The sequence below is a fragment of the Pangasianodon hypophthalmus genome, chromosome 15 (genome assembly GCF_027358585.1).
Source record: "Pangasianodon hypophthalmus isolate fPanHyp1 chromosome 15, fPanHyp1.pri, whole genome shotgun sequence".
NCBI lineage: Eukaryota > Metazoa > Chordata > Actinopteri > Siluriformes > Pangasiidae > Pangasianodon > Pangasianodon hypophthalmus.
In genome coordinates this window covers 4,937,751-4,959,665 of record NC_069724.1, presented here as the reverse complement: position 1 = coordinate 4,959,665, position 21,915 = coordinate 4,937,751, and the positions used below count along the sequence as shown (strand labels likewise).

The following is a 21,915-nucleotide window of genomic DNA, read 5'->3' as shown; positions in this document are numbered from 1 at the left end:
ACACCACCACAGTGGATGTTCATTGGACATGTGTTGCATTCATTTTTGGTCTTGGTTGCATTCTGCTTACTGCATTGCTGCTATTCATTATAATATTGCAACGTACAACTATTGTGGATGCTCTGCTCATCTTACCTACTTCCGTTGTTCTATACCTGCTTTTTTGCACAGTTTGCACCATTTATTTAGTGTGTCATGAAAGTAACACACTAATCCTTCTCTGATTTCATTATTATTCCACCTCATATTCTGCATGCAACAGTTTGTGAGATATCGACACCAAACTGAGTGTAACATGCCTGATCTGACCATGAGAAGTGTGCTTGTGAACAGCTTTGTGATCGGTTGTGTGGAAAAAATCATGTGTGTTACAGATATGAAACTTGGTCATTCTGTAGTACTCCCACATGCTATAGCACACCATTTTACATTTTGGCCCATATCTCAAAATCTGTGAGGTCTAAGGACAAAATTTTTGCACAATCTGAAAAACCTACTTTTGGTAACTAATCTTATCTTCACAAAGTTGGTGTCAAATGGCTCGGGAGAGTTTCTCCATCAATTGATGTGAGAAAGATGTTGAGATTTATGAACATTTATGAACTAATTCATTCAAACAACTTTAACTCATGAGTATTTGCATAGCCTTGACCAAAACTTGACAAACCCCTTCCAGACAAGGTCCTGAGGAGGTATGCCCAGTTGTGGACATGGTCATCAATAGAAGGTGGAATTAAGCTCAGAAAACTGTTTCTCAGGAACCATGGAGCCGATCGAACTGAAATTTAGGATTTGCCATCCGTATGCTAATCTGTAGCAGTTTTGTTTAAGACAAACTGGTTTCTTAAAAAGCATGGCCATCATCAGCCAATCAGCTTTCAGCAGCGATTTGATAGGTTAACAATGAGCAATGGTCACAAATCTTGAATGGTAGGTCCCTCTAGTGACCCATTGGCCAGTTTAATTATTTAATTTAATAATAAATTAAAATTAAATAATTAAATAATTTCTTTTTAAAAATTAATTTCCAAGTCATTTTGAAATTACACAAACATTCATGCATTAAAAAAGACAGAATAGGTGACGAAATGGATATGTACTATGTTATATAGCCTATGTATCATAAAAATACCTTTCATTTAGTTTCACATTAAAGTGCTGTTGTAAATATATGTACAGTGGATTTTATATAAGCCAGGTTTCAAAAACATAGAAATATTTCAGTGAGGTGTTTCATTCTTTTTGTGTATAAATGATTATCTCACTTGAAATACACATGGGCTAGTTTAAATAACCATAAGATATATATCCCTCGGAAATACTCATGCAATTTCTTTCACCCTGTACAACAATTCATCACTGTGCCAAGACATTATTGTGCATTAGATCCAATGACATGGATAATGTGTAATATGTAATATGTTATATAGCCTATGTATCATTAGTTTAGTTTCTCATTGAAGTGCTGTTGTAAGTGTTGTATATAGGCATAGAAATGAATTCATTAGAACTATTTTGTTTTCATTATGTATAAATGATTACATCATTTGAATTACACAGACCTGAAAGTGAAATAACATACAACACAACATATGATAACATACAACATTATCTAGTAACACTTACCATTTATCTTCTCTGTGGTTATATAATAACACTGCACAGTTACTTTTACATGCACTCAGAGGACTTGTGGATATACAGTTATACATACACACACACACACACACACATATATATATATATATATATATATATATATATATGTTTGTTTTTTACTGAATATGTTAATGTTTATTACTTCTGGTATAATTATTTGTTTCCTTTCACTGTGTACTAACCAGCTGTATATGGCTGAAATGACAATAAAGCCACTTGACAGAACATTCCCAGGCCAGTATGAAAAGGTTCCTCTGAAAAAAAATCCCAGAAAACCCAAAAGACTAAATTGCTAATGCTCAGAAAACCAGTTTACTGAAACTCAGCTATGATGTTCGCACACCTCCAGCACAGATTCACTACCATCCTTAGATTTCTTTTTCTCTGTTTTTAAACTTTTAAAAGAAGCTCCACACCAAAGTGGAGCTACAAAAAATTGGGGAATACTCATATTGCTCCTCTCCACGGAAATCTTTAGTAAAAGGCGAAAGATTTATACGAGATGAAGAGAAACAAGAGTGATAACAAACCCATTTCGGCGTCACGTCATGTATCAACGGCAACACACTACTAGGTAACGGTAAACAAATGATCACTCTGTAATTCAACTCAACAATGGACTTAACATAAAATACAAACAAAACAGTACAAAACAAACTTCAAAATGATATACACCAACGCCAAATTACTAAAAAAAAATACTTCATTTTTTTAAATGAATATGCGCAATGCACCATGGGATGCATCTCATTACCCCGCCCCCACAACCAGTGGTCTCTCTCTCTCTCTCTCTATCTCTCTCTCTCTCTCTCTCTCTCTCTGAAGGAGGTCTGCTTTCATAGATATATAGATTTATAAACTTGCCAGATCCTAGCTTGTCAGATTATGGCTCAATAATTATATACTATAATAGTGTAATAGAATAATCATCATTTATGTCTATATTTCATAGTGTTAAAAAAAATGATGTGTAGAGCTTGAGAATTATCCCAGAGAGCAATACTGATCCAGCACTAGCCCAGCCCCATTTTAAACTAAATTGTCAAGTACAAACATTCATGCATTTAAAAAGAGAGAATAGATATGGATATGTAATATGTTATATAGCCTATGTATCATAAAAACATTTACATTTAGTTTCAGATTAAAGTGCTGTTGTAAGCATATATTAATACACACACACACACATATACACATATAACTATTTTGTTTTCATTATGTATAAATGATTACATTATTTGAATTACACAGACCTGAAAGTGAATTAACGTACAACACAACATATGATAACATACAACATTATCTAGTTTGAACACAGCACAACATATGATAACATAAAACATTATTTAGAGAGTTTGAAAAATTGCTCACGGTTTCGTTATCTAGTAACACTTACCATTTATCTTCTCTGTGGGTAATAACACTGCACACACACACACACACACACACACACACACACATATATATATATATATATATATATATATATATATATATGTGTGTGTGTGTGTGCGTGTATAACTGTATATCCACAAGTCCTCTGAGTGCATGTAAAAGTAACTGTGCAGTGTTATTAACCACAGATATAAATCTATATATCTATTGAAAGCACACACACACATATATATATGTGTGTGTGTGTGTTTGTTTTTTACTGAATATGTTAATGTTTATTACTTCTGGTATAATTATTTGTTTCCTTTCACTGTGTACTAACCAGCTGTATATGGCTGAAATGACAATAAAGCCACTTGACTTTACAGAACATTCCCAGGCTGGTATGAAAAGGTTCCTCAGAAAAAAATACCCAGAAAACCCAGGAGACTAAACGCTAATGCTCAGAAAACCAGTTTACTGAAACTCACCTATAATGGAAGCACTCCTCCACCACATAACCTCTAACCTCTTAATATAAAGCCGCTTCATTCGTCTCTGTTTTTAAACTTTTAAAAGAAGCTCCACACCAAAGTGGAACCACAAAAAATTGGGGAATACTCATATTGCTCCTCTCCACGGAAATCTTTAGTAAAAGGCGAAAGATTTATACGAGATGAAGAGAAACAAGAGTGATAACGAACGCATTTCGGCGTCACGTCATGTACCAATCGCAACACACTACTAGGTAACGGTAAACAAATGATCACTCTGTAATTCAACTCAACAATGGACTTAACATAAAATACAAACAAAACAGTACAAAACAAACTTCAAAATGATATACACCAACGCACGCCAAATTACTTAAAAATACTTCTTTTTTTTTTTTAAACGAATATGCGCAATGCACCATGGGATGCATCGCATTACCCCGCCCCCACAACCAGTGGTCTCTCTCTCTCTCTCTCTCTCTCTCTCTCTCTCTCTCTCTCTGAAAGAAGTCTGCTTTCATAGATATATAGATTTATAAACTTGCCAGATCCTAGCTTGTCAGATTATGGCTCAATAATTATATACTATAATAGTGTAATAGTATAATCATTATTTATGTCTATATTTCATAGTGTTAAAAAAATGATGTGTAGAGCTTGAGAATTATCCCAGAGAGCAATACTGATCCAGCACTAGCCCAGCCCCATTTTAAACTAAATTGTCAAGTACAAACATTCATGCATTTAAAAAAGAGAGAATAGATATGGATATGTAATATGTTATATAGCCTATGTATCATAAAAACATTTACATTTAGTTTCAGATTAAAGTGCTGTTGTAAGCATATATTAATACACACACACACACACACACACATATACATATACATATATACATATATATATATATATTGCATTCTGCTTACTGCATTGCTGCTATTCATTATAATATTGCAATGTACAACTATTGTGGATGCTCTGCTCATCTTACCTACTTCCGTTGTTCTATACCTGCTTTTTTGCACAGTTTGCACCATTTATTTAGTGTAATATTAATTATAAATGTGTGTGTGTGTATTAATATATACACTAAATAAATACTAATTTATTTAGTGTATATATTAATACACACACACACACACACACACACACACACACACACACATATGTGTGTGTGTGCTTACAACAGCACTTTAATGTGATACTAAATGTAAATGCTTTTATGATACATTATGATACAGTTAGTTCAATCTTGAATGGTAGGTCCCTCTAGTGACCCATTGGCCAGTGGGGGTGCTATAAGTGCTTTTTAATTAGTAATAAAATTAGGTAAGAAATCTGTAGTATTGAGACTGAGTATTGTACAGGAGTATATGAGAGTTTGAAAAATTGCTCACGGTTTCGTTATCTAGTAACACTTACCATTTATCTTCTCTGTGGGTAATAACACTGCACAGTTATTTTTACATGCACTCAGAGGACTCGTGTATATACAGTTATACATACACACACACACACACACACACACACACACACATATATATATATATATATATATATATACCTTTGTTTTTTACTGAATATGTTAATGTTTATTACTTCTTGAATATTTTGTGCTTGCTGCTGTAATCTGTGAATTTCCTTCTGATATCAGTAAAGTTATCTATCTATCTCATGTTTCAGTGTGATCTTTCTGCAGATGTGACACAGGAAAAAAGATGTTTACATAGATAAAGTTACGTACTAAATGTTTCGTGTTAAACACTCATAGGAAGCTCTGCCATCAGCTTTAACCACCAAAAAAAACAACACTTTTTAACTCATGATGTTCCTCTCCACGGAAATCTTTAATAAATGGTGAAAGACTTATATGATATGAAAAGAAGGAGTAGGTGTCTGGAGTCATGTCTTATAGCACACACAACACACAGATAGGTAAATGTTAATAATTGATAATAATTAAATTAAATAATTAAATAATACATTAAGTTAAATTAAACCATAAATTAATAATAATAAATAATCAATTATTTATTTATAAATTATTAATTAAATTATTAATTATTAAATTATAAATTGTTAATTACTTTTTAAATAATAAATTAAGTTAAATAATTAAATAATTTCTTTTTAAAAATTAATTTTCTAAAAGACAGAATAGCTGACTTTGTAACGAAAATGGATATGTACTATGTTATATAGCCTATGTATCATAAAAATACCTTTCATTTAGTTTCACATTAAAGTGCTGTTGTAAATATATGTACAGTGGATTTTATATAAGCCAGGTTTCAAAAACATAGAAATATTTCAGTGACATGGAAATGTTTCATTCTTATTGTGTATAAATGATTATCTCACTTGAAATACACATGGGCTAGTTTAAATTACCATAAAACATATCCCTTGGAAATACTCATGCAATTTCTTTCACCCTGTACAACAATTCATCACTGTGCCAGGACATTATTGTGCATTAGATCCAGTGACATGGATAATGTGTAATATGTAGTAAGTGTTGTATATAGGCATAGAAATGAATTTATAGAACTATTTTGTTTTTATTATGTATAAATGATTGCATCATTTGAATTACACAGACCTGTTTGTGTGAACTACAATTTATGGATGCATCCCTTTGAACGTGTGCAGTTTCTATACTGTGGGCTGTTTCTGTCAATTCTGCAGACTGTTACATGAAAATGATGACTACAATGGAAATCTCACTTACTACTCTGGTTTTAACACTTAATAGGGCCCCAACACCCTGATTGAGTGGTTTAATGTATTTCCTACATGAAACCTTTTCTGAAATGAAACAAAATTTCCCCTTCAAAGATCCATCAACTACTAACAAACTAAATAAGTAACTGACCTTGCAGCCTGTGGGTGAAGAGTAAAATAAAGAATGTTCCAATGTGTTAAAAATAGGCTGCTCTTCATTTTTTATAGTTATTTGAAAAAAAAAAAAGACAATTCATATAAGGCTAAACAGGAAGATATTTAATAATTAATAAGAATCTAAGAAGACGTTTAAGAACTCTTGAATGAATTTGTGCATCATGATTTTAACCCGTTATAAATTTTACTATTCTTCCTTTTTGTAAATGGGTTCATCCTCAGTGTTTACACAATACAAGATTTTTAGAAAATATATTAATTATAGGTATAACATTATTTAGCCATTAAATTGGACATAGTTACACAAGTATAAAAGCAGATCTCCAAAAAAAATTGATTGATATTTAAATGATAATTTAACTAAAACCCAATTTTTGTACGACACGACACTACATCTGAGGGTGATAGGACATGTAAGTGAATAGGTTCATTACAGACACAACTTTCATAGCTCACTTTTGTTTATTCATAAAACTGTTCATGACATTATTATTATTATTATTATTATTATTATAAATATTTAGTACTTTTTTCATTATAGATACCATATTTGAAAGTACAGACTGAAATCAGTATTTAAATATTTTAAATACAACAAAATAATAATTAGAATGTAACAAAAATTAAAGATAAAATGATTAAATTATGCGTCATAAAAAGAAGATAGTCTGATCCTTAATTATTCCTCTTTTGGTCTGTGAAAAAAAAAAAAGGAAGCATTAAATGCAATAGAACTACACACATGGAAGGTCAACAAGTCTAATGAAGCATCTGCTGATAAAACTGTGCAAGAATTAAGAAATTAATAATAAACTCTTACAAATTGACAGTTGTTAAGGTTATACATTTTTACATTGTTTTTCAGTAAATTACCAAATAATTCTGAATCTGAATGTCATATACAGTATTCCAATGTAATGTGGTGATATTCCTATGCGTCTTTATGAAAGTGGTTTACCTGCAACTGCAGTGAGTGTGCTTCTTAAATGGCAATATGACTGTTTCTTTTGTGCCATTAGAGTAAATACGGAGCACCTATTCAAAAATATAACAAGGATGTGATTTAGAGTTAAGATTTCAGGAGTTAAGTATGAGATCTGAGTCAATATAATCTAAAGAATCAAGATAAACTTTTTCCAGTGATTGTATCTTGTTGCTGAACATCATCACTCATACCTCCAAATTAACTGTCTTGTTTCTCTGAGGTGTACACGTCGTTGCCTCATCTGGACAGCAGCCCAAACACCGTTGCACTGGTACACAACTAGGCACAATGGTGTACTGTATCTCATCTGGAAATTCATCGCAAACCTTGACTAAACTTTCACGAGGTTGGCAGCTACTTTGCCTCCGAAGGTCCGACAGGGACCTTTTCCCTGAGGAATACAAGGAAGGGCACATTCAGTTTTAATGTAGAAACACCAAGTTATAATCACATAAGTCAGTTTAGAAGCGCCGAGTTGTAATCACATAAGGGAAGTGGTAGCTCAGTGGTTAAGGATTATTAATCAGAAGTCAAGAAGATATTAATCTAAACCATCAAATGTATCCTGTCTCACCTTTGCATAAAAATGTCAGCCAAATGAGCAAATCTAAACATTGTTAAGTAAAGCTTTATCACAATGCTTTGATGATGTTTATCATGGTGCAAAAATCAAAATCTACATTGCTCATTACATATATTGTGTTATTGTACCAAGTATGTTTTTACTGTGTCTTAAAGGACACTTTGGAGACTGTACTTGAAAGTCTAGTCTAGTTTTGTTTTGTTTTTTGCTTCGGTTGTTAGGGTCAGACGGCATGAATCCATGAACCCAACCTGCCTTGGTTCAACAATTCATGCTGGTGGAGGTGGTGGTGGTGGTGTAATGGAAGAGTCACGGCATGCAGCTGACAAAACTCTGTGATAATTTTCTGAGCTGAACTTTATCTGCTTGTAGGGATATCCTAATTAATAAATCATTATATAGCAATGTTTGTTGCTGAAACTTTGTAATTCACTTAATAAGTAGCTTCTGTTTGTCCAATGGTATTACTGATGCTGCATAATGGAAGAGAACATTTCATAACTACTGGAGTACAAACTGCAACAACAGCAACACCTGAGTACATTATATTAAGATAAATGCAAAAATGATAACAGTTTGTGATATTAAGCCTCTTAGTGCATCTATTAAAATATATTTATTAGTACTCTGTATGCTCTATTATTTCCCAACCAAAATGGAATCTCAATGTGTAATGTATAAGTACCTCCATTAGAATTTAATTTCTCCCCAGTATCCTCGTTGTAGCCCTAGTTGAAAAGAAGAGAGAAAATGCACATTTAATTAGACATGGGTAACTTATTTTTTTTTTTTTAATAAAAAAAAAAAAAAAAGCGATCAGACACAAGACGTTTCACTACTCTAGTTCTCATTTTCTCTTTCATCTTCAATAACTGCTTGGATGGATCCAGAGCCAAGGGAGCTCATGGCCATAGATTTTGGTATGGCAAGACAACATGAATGAAGACATGACCTCAAACAAAATTAAGTAGAGATGCTATTTTGTCTTGACTTACTGAGTGAATTTTTAGAGTGACTCTGTAATAGGACGTTGAGAATTGACAAATGAACTTGAACAAACTAACTATGTACACCAATTTTATTCAAATCAGACATTATAATTTTATAACTAATTGGAGCAATTATAATGATTTCTGGATGCTGATAATTGAACTCCAGAGACATACTAATACACCTAGTAGGTTATGTACTTACAAAACAGTATAGATTAAACTTGTTAATCACATCCTTTCTAATCAGGGAAAGGACCAAACACTAAACAGTTGGCACTAAAAACATGGCAGTATTCATTTTCATAACTTTGGTTCAAATGGATTTTTTTTTTAAAGAAAAAACAACTATGTTCGATACAGCAGGTGTGGCTCCTGTCAGCACTGTAAAAGCGTGCAAGACAAACACAGTAGCTCAGTATCATTAACTGTCCTCTCTGACGCTCCTTCCACACTCATACACTCACAGAGCAAGCAAGGGGCAAAGTGATTTCTGCTCCATTGTGCCTGTTAGCACTTGATGTGATTCCCATTTTTTGACCACTAGTTGCAATGACTACCTAAATGGGGCACTGAGCACACTAAAAGGACGACCAAATGTACGGATTCTTATTTCCAACATTATGTGAAATAAAAATGAGGTGTAGGGTAGGCTTAGATAACACTATTAGGTAGCTAATATTATGCTGCAAATTTCCTGACAGGACTAGTTAGCAAGAAAAGGCTACTTGTTATCTGACTCTTAACAGTAAGTGTTGCTTATGTAATTTCTTGTTACATATAACCAGCAACATTACATGAAATTACTCAAGTTTGATATCTAATGTTAGCTAGCATCGGACTTTAAATAATGGACTTCTATCACCACCAAATTAGCTAGATAAATGCAGGCTAAAAATGTGGGCTAATTTTAGCAGTTAATAAAGGAATTAGACTGCTTGCCAAATTTGTCTCCATGTGCCCACTTCTAAAAGTGTCAAGAGGTTTGGGAAGACAAATGTGGCTAACATTATCAAATATAACACACAAATGATTTTAATACTAGTAATGTGTCCCTTCTTTGTGTGTGTGTTTGTTTGTAGGAAAGTGAAAGATTATGTCTTTGTCAAGGAGTTTCATGCCAATGAACCTAGAAATAAATCTGGTGTGAATCACATAGTTTTGCAGATTTCTTATTCATCTTATTCCCAGACAAAACTCCCCAGACCTCAATTCCAGAGAACTTGTCGGCTTGCTTGGAATAGCAAGTCAAAACCCAACAAAATCTAGCTGAACCCAGCCAATGCAAGAGAGGGCTAAAATAGACAGGAATCACTTCAAGACAGTGACATTACCTGGTAATTAGTCATTACCTGACAGGAGTGGCATTGTTATTAAGGTGAGTGGAGGTGCAAAATGAACAATTTTTTCCAATAAGGCTCACTACTATGAGGCAAAGTTATCACTTTGCTCTTTAGTTAGAATTTAATTGATTTTTATAGTTAGAATTTTATAGATTTGTATGTGATTAGAATTTGTGTAGTTTTGTAATGTGCTTTTAATTGTATTGTAAACAAATATAGCAACTGCTTTTTTCTAGTCAGGGTTGTGGTGGATCCAGAGCCAATCCCAGTAGCACTGGGTGCAAGGTGTGAGAATTCAACCTGATTGGGACACCGATCCATCGCAAGGCACCATCCACACCAATGTAGCTGATCTGTCTACCTGTATGTTTTTGAACAGTCAGAAGAAACCCACTTGAACATGTGAAATTCCACATAGACAATAACTCGAACTCAGGAATCAAACTGGGGACCCTGGAACTGTGAGGCAGCAATGCAACCCCTGTGCCACCCTGTTTTGGTGGATATATAACTAAAATATACAAGGGTGTGTTAAATGAAACCATTTATCATTTTTCATTGTTTATTGGAAATAGATATAAAATCTTCACAAACCTTTAACATTGTAATTTTTTACAATTGTTTCACAGATTTTTATTTTTTATTTTTAGTGTTAAATATACTTTAGACTTTATTGTCACATCACAGATTACAAAGTTTACCCATCCATCCATTTTCCATACTGCTTATCCTACACAGGGTCACCGGGAGCCTGGAGCCTGGAGACTCGGGGCACAAGGCGGGGGACACTCTGGACGGGGTGCCAACCCATTGCAGGGCACAAACACACACACTCACACACCCATTCACACACTACAGACAATTTCGAGATGCCAAAAAGCCTACAACGCATGTCTTTGGACTGGGGGAGGAAACCCCCGAAGCACGGGAGAACATGCAAATACCATGCACACAGGGCTGAGGCGGGAATCAAACGTGCTAACCACTAAGCCACCATGCCCCCCATTACACAGTTTATCCAGGATAAAAAGTATAAAAAATGACTAAAGTTCTTCTGTTAATGAGTTCCCAAATCAAGAAATTAGGTGAAAGGAATATATGCAATCTCTTGGTGAAATCATATCCTCACATGAGTTCATACCTCTGCTATGCAGATGACACTCAACTCATCCTCTCCCTCATACACTCATGTTTCCGCTCAGATCTCAGTATGTCTGGCAGACATCTCATCATGGATGGCAGTTCATCAGCTGAAACTTAATCCCAGCAAAACTGAACTGCTGTTCATCCCAGGTGATTTGTCCCCACATCAGGATCTTGTGATCTCCCTAGACAAATCTCTGATCTCCATTCGACCTCTGCAACTGATCCAGAATTCAGCTGCATGACTTGTTTTCAACCTTCCTAAATTCTCCTACACCACCCCATTGCTACGCTCTCTCCACTGGCTTCCTGTAGCTGCCTGCATCAGATTTAAAACACTGATGCTTGCCTACAAAGTCAAAAACGGACCAGTGCCCACTTATCTCAAAGCCCTTATCACACCCTGCACTGCACCACGCTCCTTATTGTTTATTTAGTGCTGACCTGAATAAGATATTTCACATAAAAGATGTTTACATATAGTCCACAAGAGAAAATAATAGCTGAATTTATAAAAATGACCCCATTCAAAAGTTTACATCCCCTTGATTCTTAATACTGTGTTTTTACCTGAATGATCCACAGCTGTGTTTTTTTGTTTAGTGATAGTTGTTCAAGAGTCTCTTGTTTGTCCTGAACAGTTAAACTGCCTGCTGTTCTTCAGAAAAATCCTTCAGGTCCCACAAATTCTTTGGTTTTCCAGCATTTTTGTGTATTTGAACCCTTTCCAACAATGACTGTATGATTTTGAGATCCACCTGATTTGATTGTGGTTCAGGTGTCTGAGATCTTTTATCATCCTTTTGAACATTTTGAAGAAATTAAATATCTAAATACAATGCTGCAATAATGTTTGTTGTATAAAATTAACTTGAGTATTTACCATGAATCTTTTTGCAAGAGTTCTTTAAAATAAATTTGACTAACAACAAATTTTATAGTATATATAAGTAAATATTAACATTAAGTAAATATTTACTTGCTGAAAACCTTTTTTTTTTTTTTTTTTTTTTTTTTAACTCATCTGCTTTTACTGCTATTTTAAGCTACGCAATCTTCTATGGCACATTCAACTGAATTACCTAGCTAACACTATATTTTATGGTCAATCAACTTCAAGAAACCAGAGAGGCTGGAAGAAACCCATGAGGACATATCTTTGGGGAAATCCTTTTAAATAGAAATTAGTCATGCAGCTCCATGGAAAGCAAAAGTATACAGGTTACTCTTGCTTTCTCACCATCGTGGCTTTCTCATTTTCATCATCTAGTCATAGCAGATTCCTGCATTTGATCATGCCCAGCAAAGAACTGTTTAAAAATCAGTCAGAACTTCTGAAATAGTTCAGTGCACATGCTACCTATCAACTGATGTGATGACTATCACTGGATTTCAGAATACACTGGTTGGCATGTATTTCCAAATTAAGACATTAAGTTTCTTTCAACAAGTTCAACAAGTGGTCTGCAAATTATCACATGAATGCCTGTGCCTAGTAGATTAACATATTAATAGCAGCTCTAAAGTATCATCAGTGAGAGTCTATAGGATCCACAAAGAAAAGAAAAAACACCTGAAGCAAAATCTTGACAATGTATACTATATACCTGAATAAAAAGAATAGGAATGTTTTTATAGTTCTATGATACATTATTTTATCCTACCTGAGATTTGAATCCACATGTTTGAAGTAACAGGGTGATGACAAGAAGCAGCCAAAACAACACTTGCGACATGATCACCAGCTCAAGACCAAATGAGATTTCAGGTTGAGTGAGATCTTTAGAATGAGAGATGCTCATGCTGAAAAGTCACGTAGGTTTCCCTTCAGAAGACATCTGGACTTAGTCACTGTATGGCTGAACTCCAACCTTAATACTAAGTAATCTTTCCAGAACATGACCTTACTCTATGTCGTGCTGAATAGCATGTCAGCAGTGCAGTATACAAGGTTAGGTAGCAGGACAGTGGTTAATTAACCTGGTTAATTCCTTTGCGGTGTAAGGAATTATATTGCGCCATGCATGGTGTGATATTGTCTAATTCACAGGTTGCCAACCTGGAATACCCTGTCCTGTGTTTTCCTTGCTCCCAGCACACTAGGTTCAGCTAATTAACCTGAATTGAAGTGGGTTTGTTAGAAATGAGAAAACACTAAAATAAGGTGACCATATTTTGGTTTTCAAAAAACAGGACACTGGGGGCAGGAGGGGGACACTGGGGGTATGAGGGGGGACACTGGGGGTAGGAGAGGTACACTGGGGTCAGGAGGGTGACACTGGTGGTAGGAGGGGGGACACTGGGGGTAGGAGAGATACACTGGGGCCAGGAGGGGGACACTGGGTTTTTTTTTTGGGGGGGGGGGCACTGAGGTCAGGAGGGGGATACTGGTGGCAGGAGAGGGACCCTGGGGATAGAGGGGCCACTGGGGGCAGGAGAGGTACACTGGAGGGGGACGCTGGGGGTAGGAGGGTGGCAGGTGAGGGAGGCTGAGGCTGGGGGGCTTCAAGTAGGCCTAAACTGTAGAATCATGGCAATGTCTCAATAGCCTATGGCCAAATAATCTCTTTTAACTTTAACTTATGTACCTTACCTTACAAATAAAATAAATACAAAGCAAAAAAAGAAGAAGAGAAGAAAAAAAAACACACAAAAAAACAAGAGATTAATGGTAACTGCCCTTTGCATAGTATTTTCATAGCAAAATAAAACAAAATAAAATAAAAAAGTTGCCATGTAAAGTCCACTATTTGACTTGACACTTTTCAGCCCTCCTGGCGTGGTGTGCCCAGGTAGACTCTACTTCACTTGAGGTATGAAAGTCGTTATTTTTTTTTTTTTTATTGCACAGAAGCCCCTTCAGTGATTCATTTCCTTCATCCGCTGGTTCTACCAATTCCACCACATTTGCTGTGTGAGGTAATAGCAAAGAATGAAACTCTTTTGGAAAGAATGAAAGTGCTTTTGGGCCCTTCCAACACTGGATTTTTTTTTCTGTAACTCATCTCTGAATTTATGTTTGGGCATTTTTTATCCCAAAAAGAGGACATGTCCAGGAAGAAGAGGATGTATGGTCACCCTATCTAAAATGTGCAGGACCAGAGGGGTACTACATGACCAGGGTTGGACAGTTGTTTACAATTCAACAATAGTTGCCCATCTCCTCAAAAGACACCAGCTGTCTGATTTGGGCAGTCAGATTGATTGATTATTTTTGTTTGTGATAGTTCTACCTGACCCCACAGGCGATTTCATACTGGGCAGAAACAATGCATCTGCACAATGTATAGTTGGACCCCTTGCATCATATGACAAAAAATAGGCGATTAAACAGAAAATCAGTGCTAGCAAAATGAAACTTTCCTCCCAACTGCTTGAAAAAAGTTCCATCTAAGTTCTATACAGTGCACACTAGTGGCATCTAGTTGTCAAAAGCATGACGTGCAAATATTAATCTACTGCATGCTACAGGAGGCTGCAGAGGGATTTTGGGATTTTCTTTTCCGTTTTTTTTTTTTTTTTTTTTTTTTTAAACCAAAGAGGTAACTAAAACATATTTCTAGAACTTACTGAAACAAATATTCATTTACACCTTTAACCCAGCTCTGGTGCATCACCTATTACTTCATAGTCAAGGTTCACATGGACGTCTCTGAACTGTAAAACATATTTCCATTTTCTAATAATGCATTTAATAAAAAAAAAAAAAAAAAAAAAAAAAAAAAAAAAAAAAAAAAAACCCTTGTTTTGATAGCAGTTTTCATGATGCTATTTGTTTAGGTGTTCTCTAAAAAACCATGGCCCTTCAGGAACAAGCGTATTCATATGACACATGACATACACACACCATTACTTGAGCCACCATTCAACTAATTATGACTTCTGAAGTCTTTTTCAGTTCCAGGTTGTGAAACTACAGAATATGGAAAGCTCAGGATGGGGAATACGTATGCAAGCCACTGTATGTAGGCTGTCTTGCCACTGTAGTTTATCCTGTTGGTGAATGCATAAACCTAAGGAAAGGAGGGCAGAGGAAAGAAATAATAATAAAATACAGAAATCACACACAATTCAGTTTAATTAGAACAGTTTATTGTTCCACAGCAGCAGCCAATAACTTGACACACCATCTACACACTCCAGTGGAAGGCAACTGTATGCATTTGAGTGGATCTGACCATCTCCTGAATTTCTAGTATCTGCGTCTGTTAAAACTTAAGGTGTGCTGGGTGTACATTTACACAGGTGATTAAAAAAAAGTTTGTGTAAAACCATTATTTTATTATACAGCTATGAAGTAAACAATATTTTTTTGGTGTTTTTTTTTTTTTTTTTTAAAGACAGCCAACACCAGCCACCCAAGACCATTTTAACGTACAAATTAAAACGATGTTTCAAATCACGGGGTCATACAATAAACCCCATACACATGATTACATAAAATGTTCGGCTAGAGTAAATCTTAAAAGCCTATTTTCAACACAGATGGAAAAAATAGTAAATTTTTCTAAATTGCAGTAAATCAAAAATAAAGCCTTAATCTTTATAATGGTAATCTGAGTTTCGTATGTAATGGACAACAGCTCATCAGATGACGACAGAAAAGCTTGAACCTGTAATCAGAAATTACAGAACAGTACAGAGGAAGGCTAGATCCAGAGGTTTGAATGGTGCAATTTGCAATACATTTACACAAAGCTCATTTTAGTGCAGATCTAAAGTGGGAGTGTATGACCTCTGAACCCATATCCATTAAGTATCGCAGTAAGAATGGTGGTCCAGGAATTGAAATTAAAGCCACCATCATATGCAAGAATAGATCTCTTAATCTGACGTTTCATACACATTAACCCTGAGTCATTCTCTAAATGAAATTTTTGTCTGCAACATTGTAGAATCCCTCATTACACCTATGGTCCTGAACTGTACTTATGCTGGTGTTCACTTTAAGTGGGACATTGTCAGGGTTCTTAACCCACGTTCGTCTTTAGTCCAGCACTAATCCACTACATATATTTCTGGTCCCAAAAATGTTGATGTCGTCCCTGGAAGACATATGCATGTGGTGGATTTCAGGTACTGTCCTGTGCATCTTACAACAGCTTTATCATGCTCTCTCTGGATTTTCCAACTCCAACCCATTTTACTGGAAGAGAGAATAAAAAAAAAAGTATTTTAAATGTACCAAACAAGAACAAATAAGCAGAAACAGATACAATAGGCCTCAGATACAGCTCTCTGTCACGTACAGCTACCTAAAAAGAACAGAACTGCAAAAAAAAATGTATTGGACACATTTCTTCCTTGTAACAAAACAGTCAGCCAAGTAATGGACGTCTCACACAAGATATTTTTTTTGCCATATTTGGGGGGGGGGGGATTCATTGTGAAACCAAAGGTTTCTCAGCCTCTTTCAAAATTTTGAAGATTGAAATGTAGTAAAAAGCATGAAGCTTGGTGTATGATAATGTAATTCTACTTTGAACTATATTTATTTGAAAATTAGATTACTGCAGTTATTTAAAAAGAAACATATATAGTTTTCCAGGAAGAGGTTAAGTCACTTGCTAGGTACATTAATCCCATTACCAGGGCGGGGGGCATCTTACCTGGCACCTGTAGGAAATTCTCAATAAAGCGAATGTAGTCCTGTGCCTGAGGTGGCAGGTCGTCAAATTTGCGCGCTTCCTCTGTGCTGCAGCACCACCCGGGTAACGTCTCATAGGTCACCACGACTTTCGTCAGGACATCCATGTTAGCTGCAATTGAAAATAATATAGTCATACTGCACAGACGAAAAAGAGGAGAACAACTAAATTTCCAAATCTGAGAAGTATAGCTCACCAGGAAAGCTGTCCAAGGGCTTGTCATCAACAGTGTAGGCCACGCCCACTTTGATCTCCGACAACGTATCAAGAATGTCCAACTTGGTCAGAGCAATACTGAAAAACAGACAGAGACAAACCAAAACATGTGACTGGTTAAACCTTAGGCATAAAAGAAACTCCATGCGACCACACAGTGTGTAAAGTTAGACTTACGCCGTGAAGCCATTGATCATATGGGCATAACGAACTAAAACCAAGTCCAGCCACCCACAGCGTCGCCGTCTGCCGGTAGTAACTCCAAATTCCCTCCCTCTTGATTGCAGAAGATCACCAATGTCCTACACAACAAGCAAAAGAAAAACCTACGCATCAGGAAACACACCCTACGTATACTCTGTTGTGTCTGTATCAGATCATGTTAACACACTCACGTTGTCCTGCTCAGTGGGAAACGCTCCAACCCCAACTCGGGTGGTGTAAGCCTTAACCACACCATACACACGGCCAATGTGGGATGGGGGAACCCCAAGACCTGTGCACACACCTCCAACGGTGCAATTGGATGAAGTCACGAAAGGATAAGTCCCTGTGGAAGGCAAAAATGACCCACCATACCATAGATTGATTATACAAAGAATACATCTATTGAAAATAATTTTATAAGTGTTGACAGAAATAAGGATTATTCCAATAAAAAGCTAAAAAGGGGCACAATCCCTACCAAAGTCAATATCCAAGAGAGCTGCATTAGCCCCCTCAACCAGAATCTTCTTGCTTGGTCCAGTAAGAGCTTTATGCATGAAGTACACACCATCTGTGACCAGAGGCCGCAACTTCTCTGCATAACCCTACAGAGAGAGGATAAGCACAAAGTAGTGTAAAGGTAGTGTAAAGCAAAGACCAACCACAAAAGTTCTAATGGTGCACAACAGGCTGAAACTGAGCTCGGTGTTAACATCCACTTATAGTCGTAACACAGTTTACATTGTAAAGAAAAGAGACTTATATACACTACAGGGCAGCTTCAGAATAACCTAATTATTTAAAGAAACTGCTTAATCAGCATTTTTTTCCCTCAAAATTGAACTGTATGAGTCAAAGATTTTCCATATAAGAATAATATATTTAGCATAAATTTATCAGTAAAAAAACAGATAGAGTCAGAGTCCACAGATTGAAAAGCACTGTCGTAGAGCATATCTGGCCAGCTGCATTATTTTGCAAAAGTGTACGCACACGAGTCTTATCATTCCGTTTTCAATTTCATTACCTTCAGCTGCTCCAGCTCACTCTCAACATCGATGTTGAGGTTGGGGTACATAGTCTGAAAATGGCTAGCCAGGACACGGAATCTGTTGAGAAAGTTTGTCGTTTAGCAAAATTAGACTCCATTCTATTTGAAATTCACATGTACCAGTTTTGAAACGTAATAAAAGCACGCACTTTTCTTCAAAAACTGAGAAGTCAGAGACCAAGTCGCACACTCTCAGTCCATTACGTGCCGCCTTGGAGGAATATGCTGGACCGATGCCCTTTTTGGTTGTCCCCAAGCTGTATGGTGGAAAAAGGACAAATGAAGGAAAAAAACAGCTGGAGAAACGTACAAACTTTGTCTAAGAGAAGACAAGAAAAACCCACTTCTTCCCAGCCTGCTGTTGCCTTTGTTGCTCCTGTATCCCATCAACTGCCTGATGGAAGTTAAACACTGGAAAATGGAGATAAAATACATAAACAGACTGCAGCTTAATTTCAATAGTGCTGCCTCATGAAAGAAATAGATTTTACTAAAGCAGTGTAATATACACAGAGTAACAGATGTGATCGTACCGATATGTGCACGATCAGAAATCTTCAGCCTCTCTTCCCAGCCCTGTAGTCCTGAAATCAAAACACAAAATTAGGTCTCTCGAATTAGAGCAACAACAATAGTAAAGGAAATGTCATGACTTTCCTCACAAACACACATTCCTAAGCTCACCTGGGCCTTTCTGGGAATTTTTCACTGCTTCCTCAAACAGTCCAGGCAGATGAATCACAACTCCATTTCCTGGAGGACAATGAATAATATGGGATTCTAGCAAAAGCTACACATCATGGAAGTAACATGATGACCAACACAGTGAAATCAGTAATAACATGCGAAAGGTTCCAGAGAAGCATATAATCAATTGTCATGCATGAACAATGATGCCAGACTGGGCTGAGGAAATGGTTTCAAGTTGATTATAGTTGATGTTTATATACAGTTACGTTTGGGCTTGTTTAGTGATTTGATTGGGCTTAAATCTAACTTAGCTTTCCAGACTAAGCCCCATGCTAGACAAAGCCCCTGCTTGGCCTGAAGTTTAAGCAAACATTGGAGGGAAATTATGTCCATAATGAGCATGGACAGGCATCAGCTGGACACCACACACCCGAGGTATTCAAACTGTGGGGAGGAATTACAAGAAGGGGCGTGACTGAAATGACGGGAAAAAAAACCTAACTAAATAAACAAATAAATGATAGTTTCAGACCCGTCAACTTTTACACATTTTGCGTAGGAGCAGCGCATTTCCACAGCGGAACGCAACAACATACCAAAACAGCAATCTTTCTTTCCTCCCTAATAAAAACAGCAGACGAGCCAGTAAACATACAAATCCAAAATGACTGACTGACTGACTATTTTGCTCTCCTAGGATTCAGAAACCATTCATGATTTCTGGAGGGACATTAGACAAATGATTTGTAAAAGAATTACCTTGAAAATGGACTGTTGTGTTTTTTTTAGGGTGCTTTCACATGTGCAGTGTTTAGTCTGCCTGAATCGAACCCTGGTGTGTTGTTCTTTGGCGTTGTTTGTTTGTACGAGTGAGAACACAGCAACCGGCCTCAGGTGAAGACCACAACAACTGGTCCAAGACAATATCCACAGATTGTCTCCAGTGGTGGTCTCATTGCGGTTCCAATCGAACCCTAGCACAGTTTGATTGCAGTGAGAAAGCGATTCAATCCTGAATCGGCCCAAATACAAGTGGAATTAAACATGCCATGTGTTTTAGGTTGGGACATATACGCTCCTCAGGCAATGTTTCTTCACTTTTTGGTTATATTAATTACTTGAAGTGAGAAAACTAATAAAAAAAAGTAACCATTTCACTCAGATTCGGACTCAGTAACCGGACTAATGTGTGAAAGCACCCGTACCGTTCATCCCCGCCCCTCTTCTGCTTTATTATCGTAATATGGTTTAGTTTTGCTTCGTTTTATTTTCCAGTTAATAACCTGAATACCTCTGCCATACACCAACTTATTATTATTATTTTTTAGAAATATCTAAAATGGGCTTTTTTGATCATTCGTGAAGGATTGATTACAGGTGGCACCTGAGGCTCTGTGATTGGATGAAACCACACATCCTTACACACATCCTCCTTCATTAAACTCCACAGCATGTGCTTAGGACAAACTGCCGCCAGTTGCACTGCGCATGCTCCAAGCTCCCCTACTGTGCGGACAAGATGGCGACTTTCAATTCGAACCTAAAATGAACAAGCGGTGCCATGCTGCCCAGTCTGCAGTGCTGCACGTGACTCAGGTGGAAAAAACAATGGCTGAAAAAGAGGAAACTGTGCGCTGTGCGATTTGGGCAACAGGGGGCAGCAGATGAGCTTCATTCTAATGGAGAGAAGGTCAAATGAAACGCACCGATAAAAGAGAGGGCCTTTTTGTTGAGCACGCCGCTGGGTAAGAGGTGGAAGTCGTACTCCACGCCGTCCACCACCACCGTGTGTCCCGCGTTGTTCCCTCCCTGTTACACACAGTGCGTTCAGACAGAAATGGAGGTAATGGTGTTGTAGCAGCAGCTGTGAGGGCCGGACACAACAGGCGCTAAACTCTCCGGCCCACAATTTCACTCAAGGACAGTAGTATCAAATGTCGCTAATAAAGTCATTAATAACCTTTATTAAAAATATATCCAGCATTATTTAAGCAAGAGAGACTATGAAAAGGTGAACAGTTCCTGGGTTAATAGTCGGTTGTTGCTAGCGAACAGAGAACCCTGAGGAAATAGGAAGTAACTTAGCAACCAAGTGTTAGCTAGCTAACAACTAGCTAACCACAATAGTAGTGCTGCTGCTTGTGATAAAAAAAAAACAAAACAAAAACTTCTTAAGTAAACTTGTCGATACTATATTTAAACAGAAAAACTGACTCACTTCGACAACTAAGGGAAGTGAGTTGTTATATACGGCGCGGTACCTGGCATCTGCAGACAATGTCGGCGTCCATAGCCAACAGGTCGACCACTTTCCCCTTCCCCTCATCTCCCCACTGAGCCCCGAGCACCACGGTCACTTTATTCAGAGGCTCCCGGGGATTCCGCAGAGAATCCGTCAATCCACTTTCCCGGGATCGTTTAACCGCGGGCTCGCCGTTCAGGGAAGCCGTTTCTTGTCCATTAGACATCGTGTTGTCCGCCGCCATGCCGCCTTTTGCGGTGCTGTGCTGCGGAAACGCTGAGCGACGAACGACACACGGGCGGAGTTTTCAAAATAACGGTCCAGGGGTTAAAAAAAAAAAAAAAAAAACACCACAATCACAGGTTTTATCATCCGTTCATCATATAAGGA

At 36.9% G+C, this 21,915-nt stretch overlaps 2 protein-coding genes and 3 non-coding genes across 5 annotated transcripts; all 5 read right to left on the bottom strand.

The window, feature by feature from the left end:
* Positions 1-2,065: 2,065 nt before the first annotated feature.
* On the bottom strand, positions 2,066-2,181 carry LOC117599202 (U5 spliceosomal RNA). The gene has a single exon (XR_004579650.2). It is a non-coding gene; the product is annotated as a U5 spliceosomal RNA (small nuclear RNA).
* A 1,433-nt stretch (positions 2,182-3,614) lies between these two features.
* On the bottom strand, positions 3,615-3,729 carry LOC117599203 (U5 spliceosomal RNA). The gene has a single exon (XR_004579651.2). It is a non-coding gene; the product is annotated as a U5 spliceosomal RNA (small nuclear RNA).
* A 1,576-nt stretch (positions 3,730-5,305) lies between these two features.
* On the bottom strand, positions 5,306-5,419 carry LOC113541828 (U5 spliceosomal RNA). The gene has a single exon (XR_003404212.1). It is a non-coding gene; the product is annotated as a U5 spliceosomal RNA (small nuclear RNA).
* A 1,601-nt stretch (positions 5,420-7,020) lies between these two features.
* LOC113541406 (vascular endothelial growth factor A-A) lies at positions 7,021-10,334 on the bottom strand. The gene is made up of 5 exons (XM_053240236.1): positions 10,320-10,334; positions 8,682-8,724; positions 7,605-7,804; positions 7,387-7,463; positions 7,021-7,123 (listed from the first exon to the last, which is right to left on the bottom strand). Exons 1-5 carry the CDS (start codon positions 10,332-10,334, stop codon positions 7,108-7,110), a joined length of 351 nt encoding a protein of 116 aa, XP_053096211.1. The 3' UTR covers positions 7,021-7,107.
* Positions 10,335-15,541: 5,207 nt separating this feature from the next.
* Positions 15,542-21,823, bottom strand: adssl (adenylosuccinate synthase, like). Its single transcript, XM_026938809.3, has 13 exons — positions 21,545-21,823; positions 20,990-21,092; positions 19,278-19,346; positions 19,127-19,177; positions 18,938-19,004; positions 18,743-18,850; positions 18,570-18,651; positions 18,021-18,147; positions 17,731-17,885; positions 17,513-17,637; positions 17,316-17,413; positions 17,081-17,230; positions 15,542-16,617 (listed from the first exon to the last, which is right to left on the bottom strand). Exons 1-13 carry the CDS (start codon positions 21,767-21,769, stop codon positions 16,565-16,567), a joined length of 1,413 nt encoding a protein of 470 aa, XP_026794610.1. The 5' UTR covers positions 21,770-21,823; the 3' UTR covers positions 15,542-16,564.
* Positions 21,824-21,915: the final 92 nt, after the last annotated feature.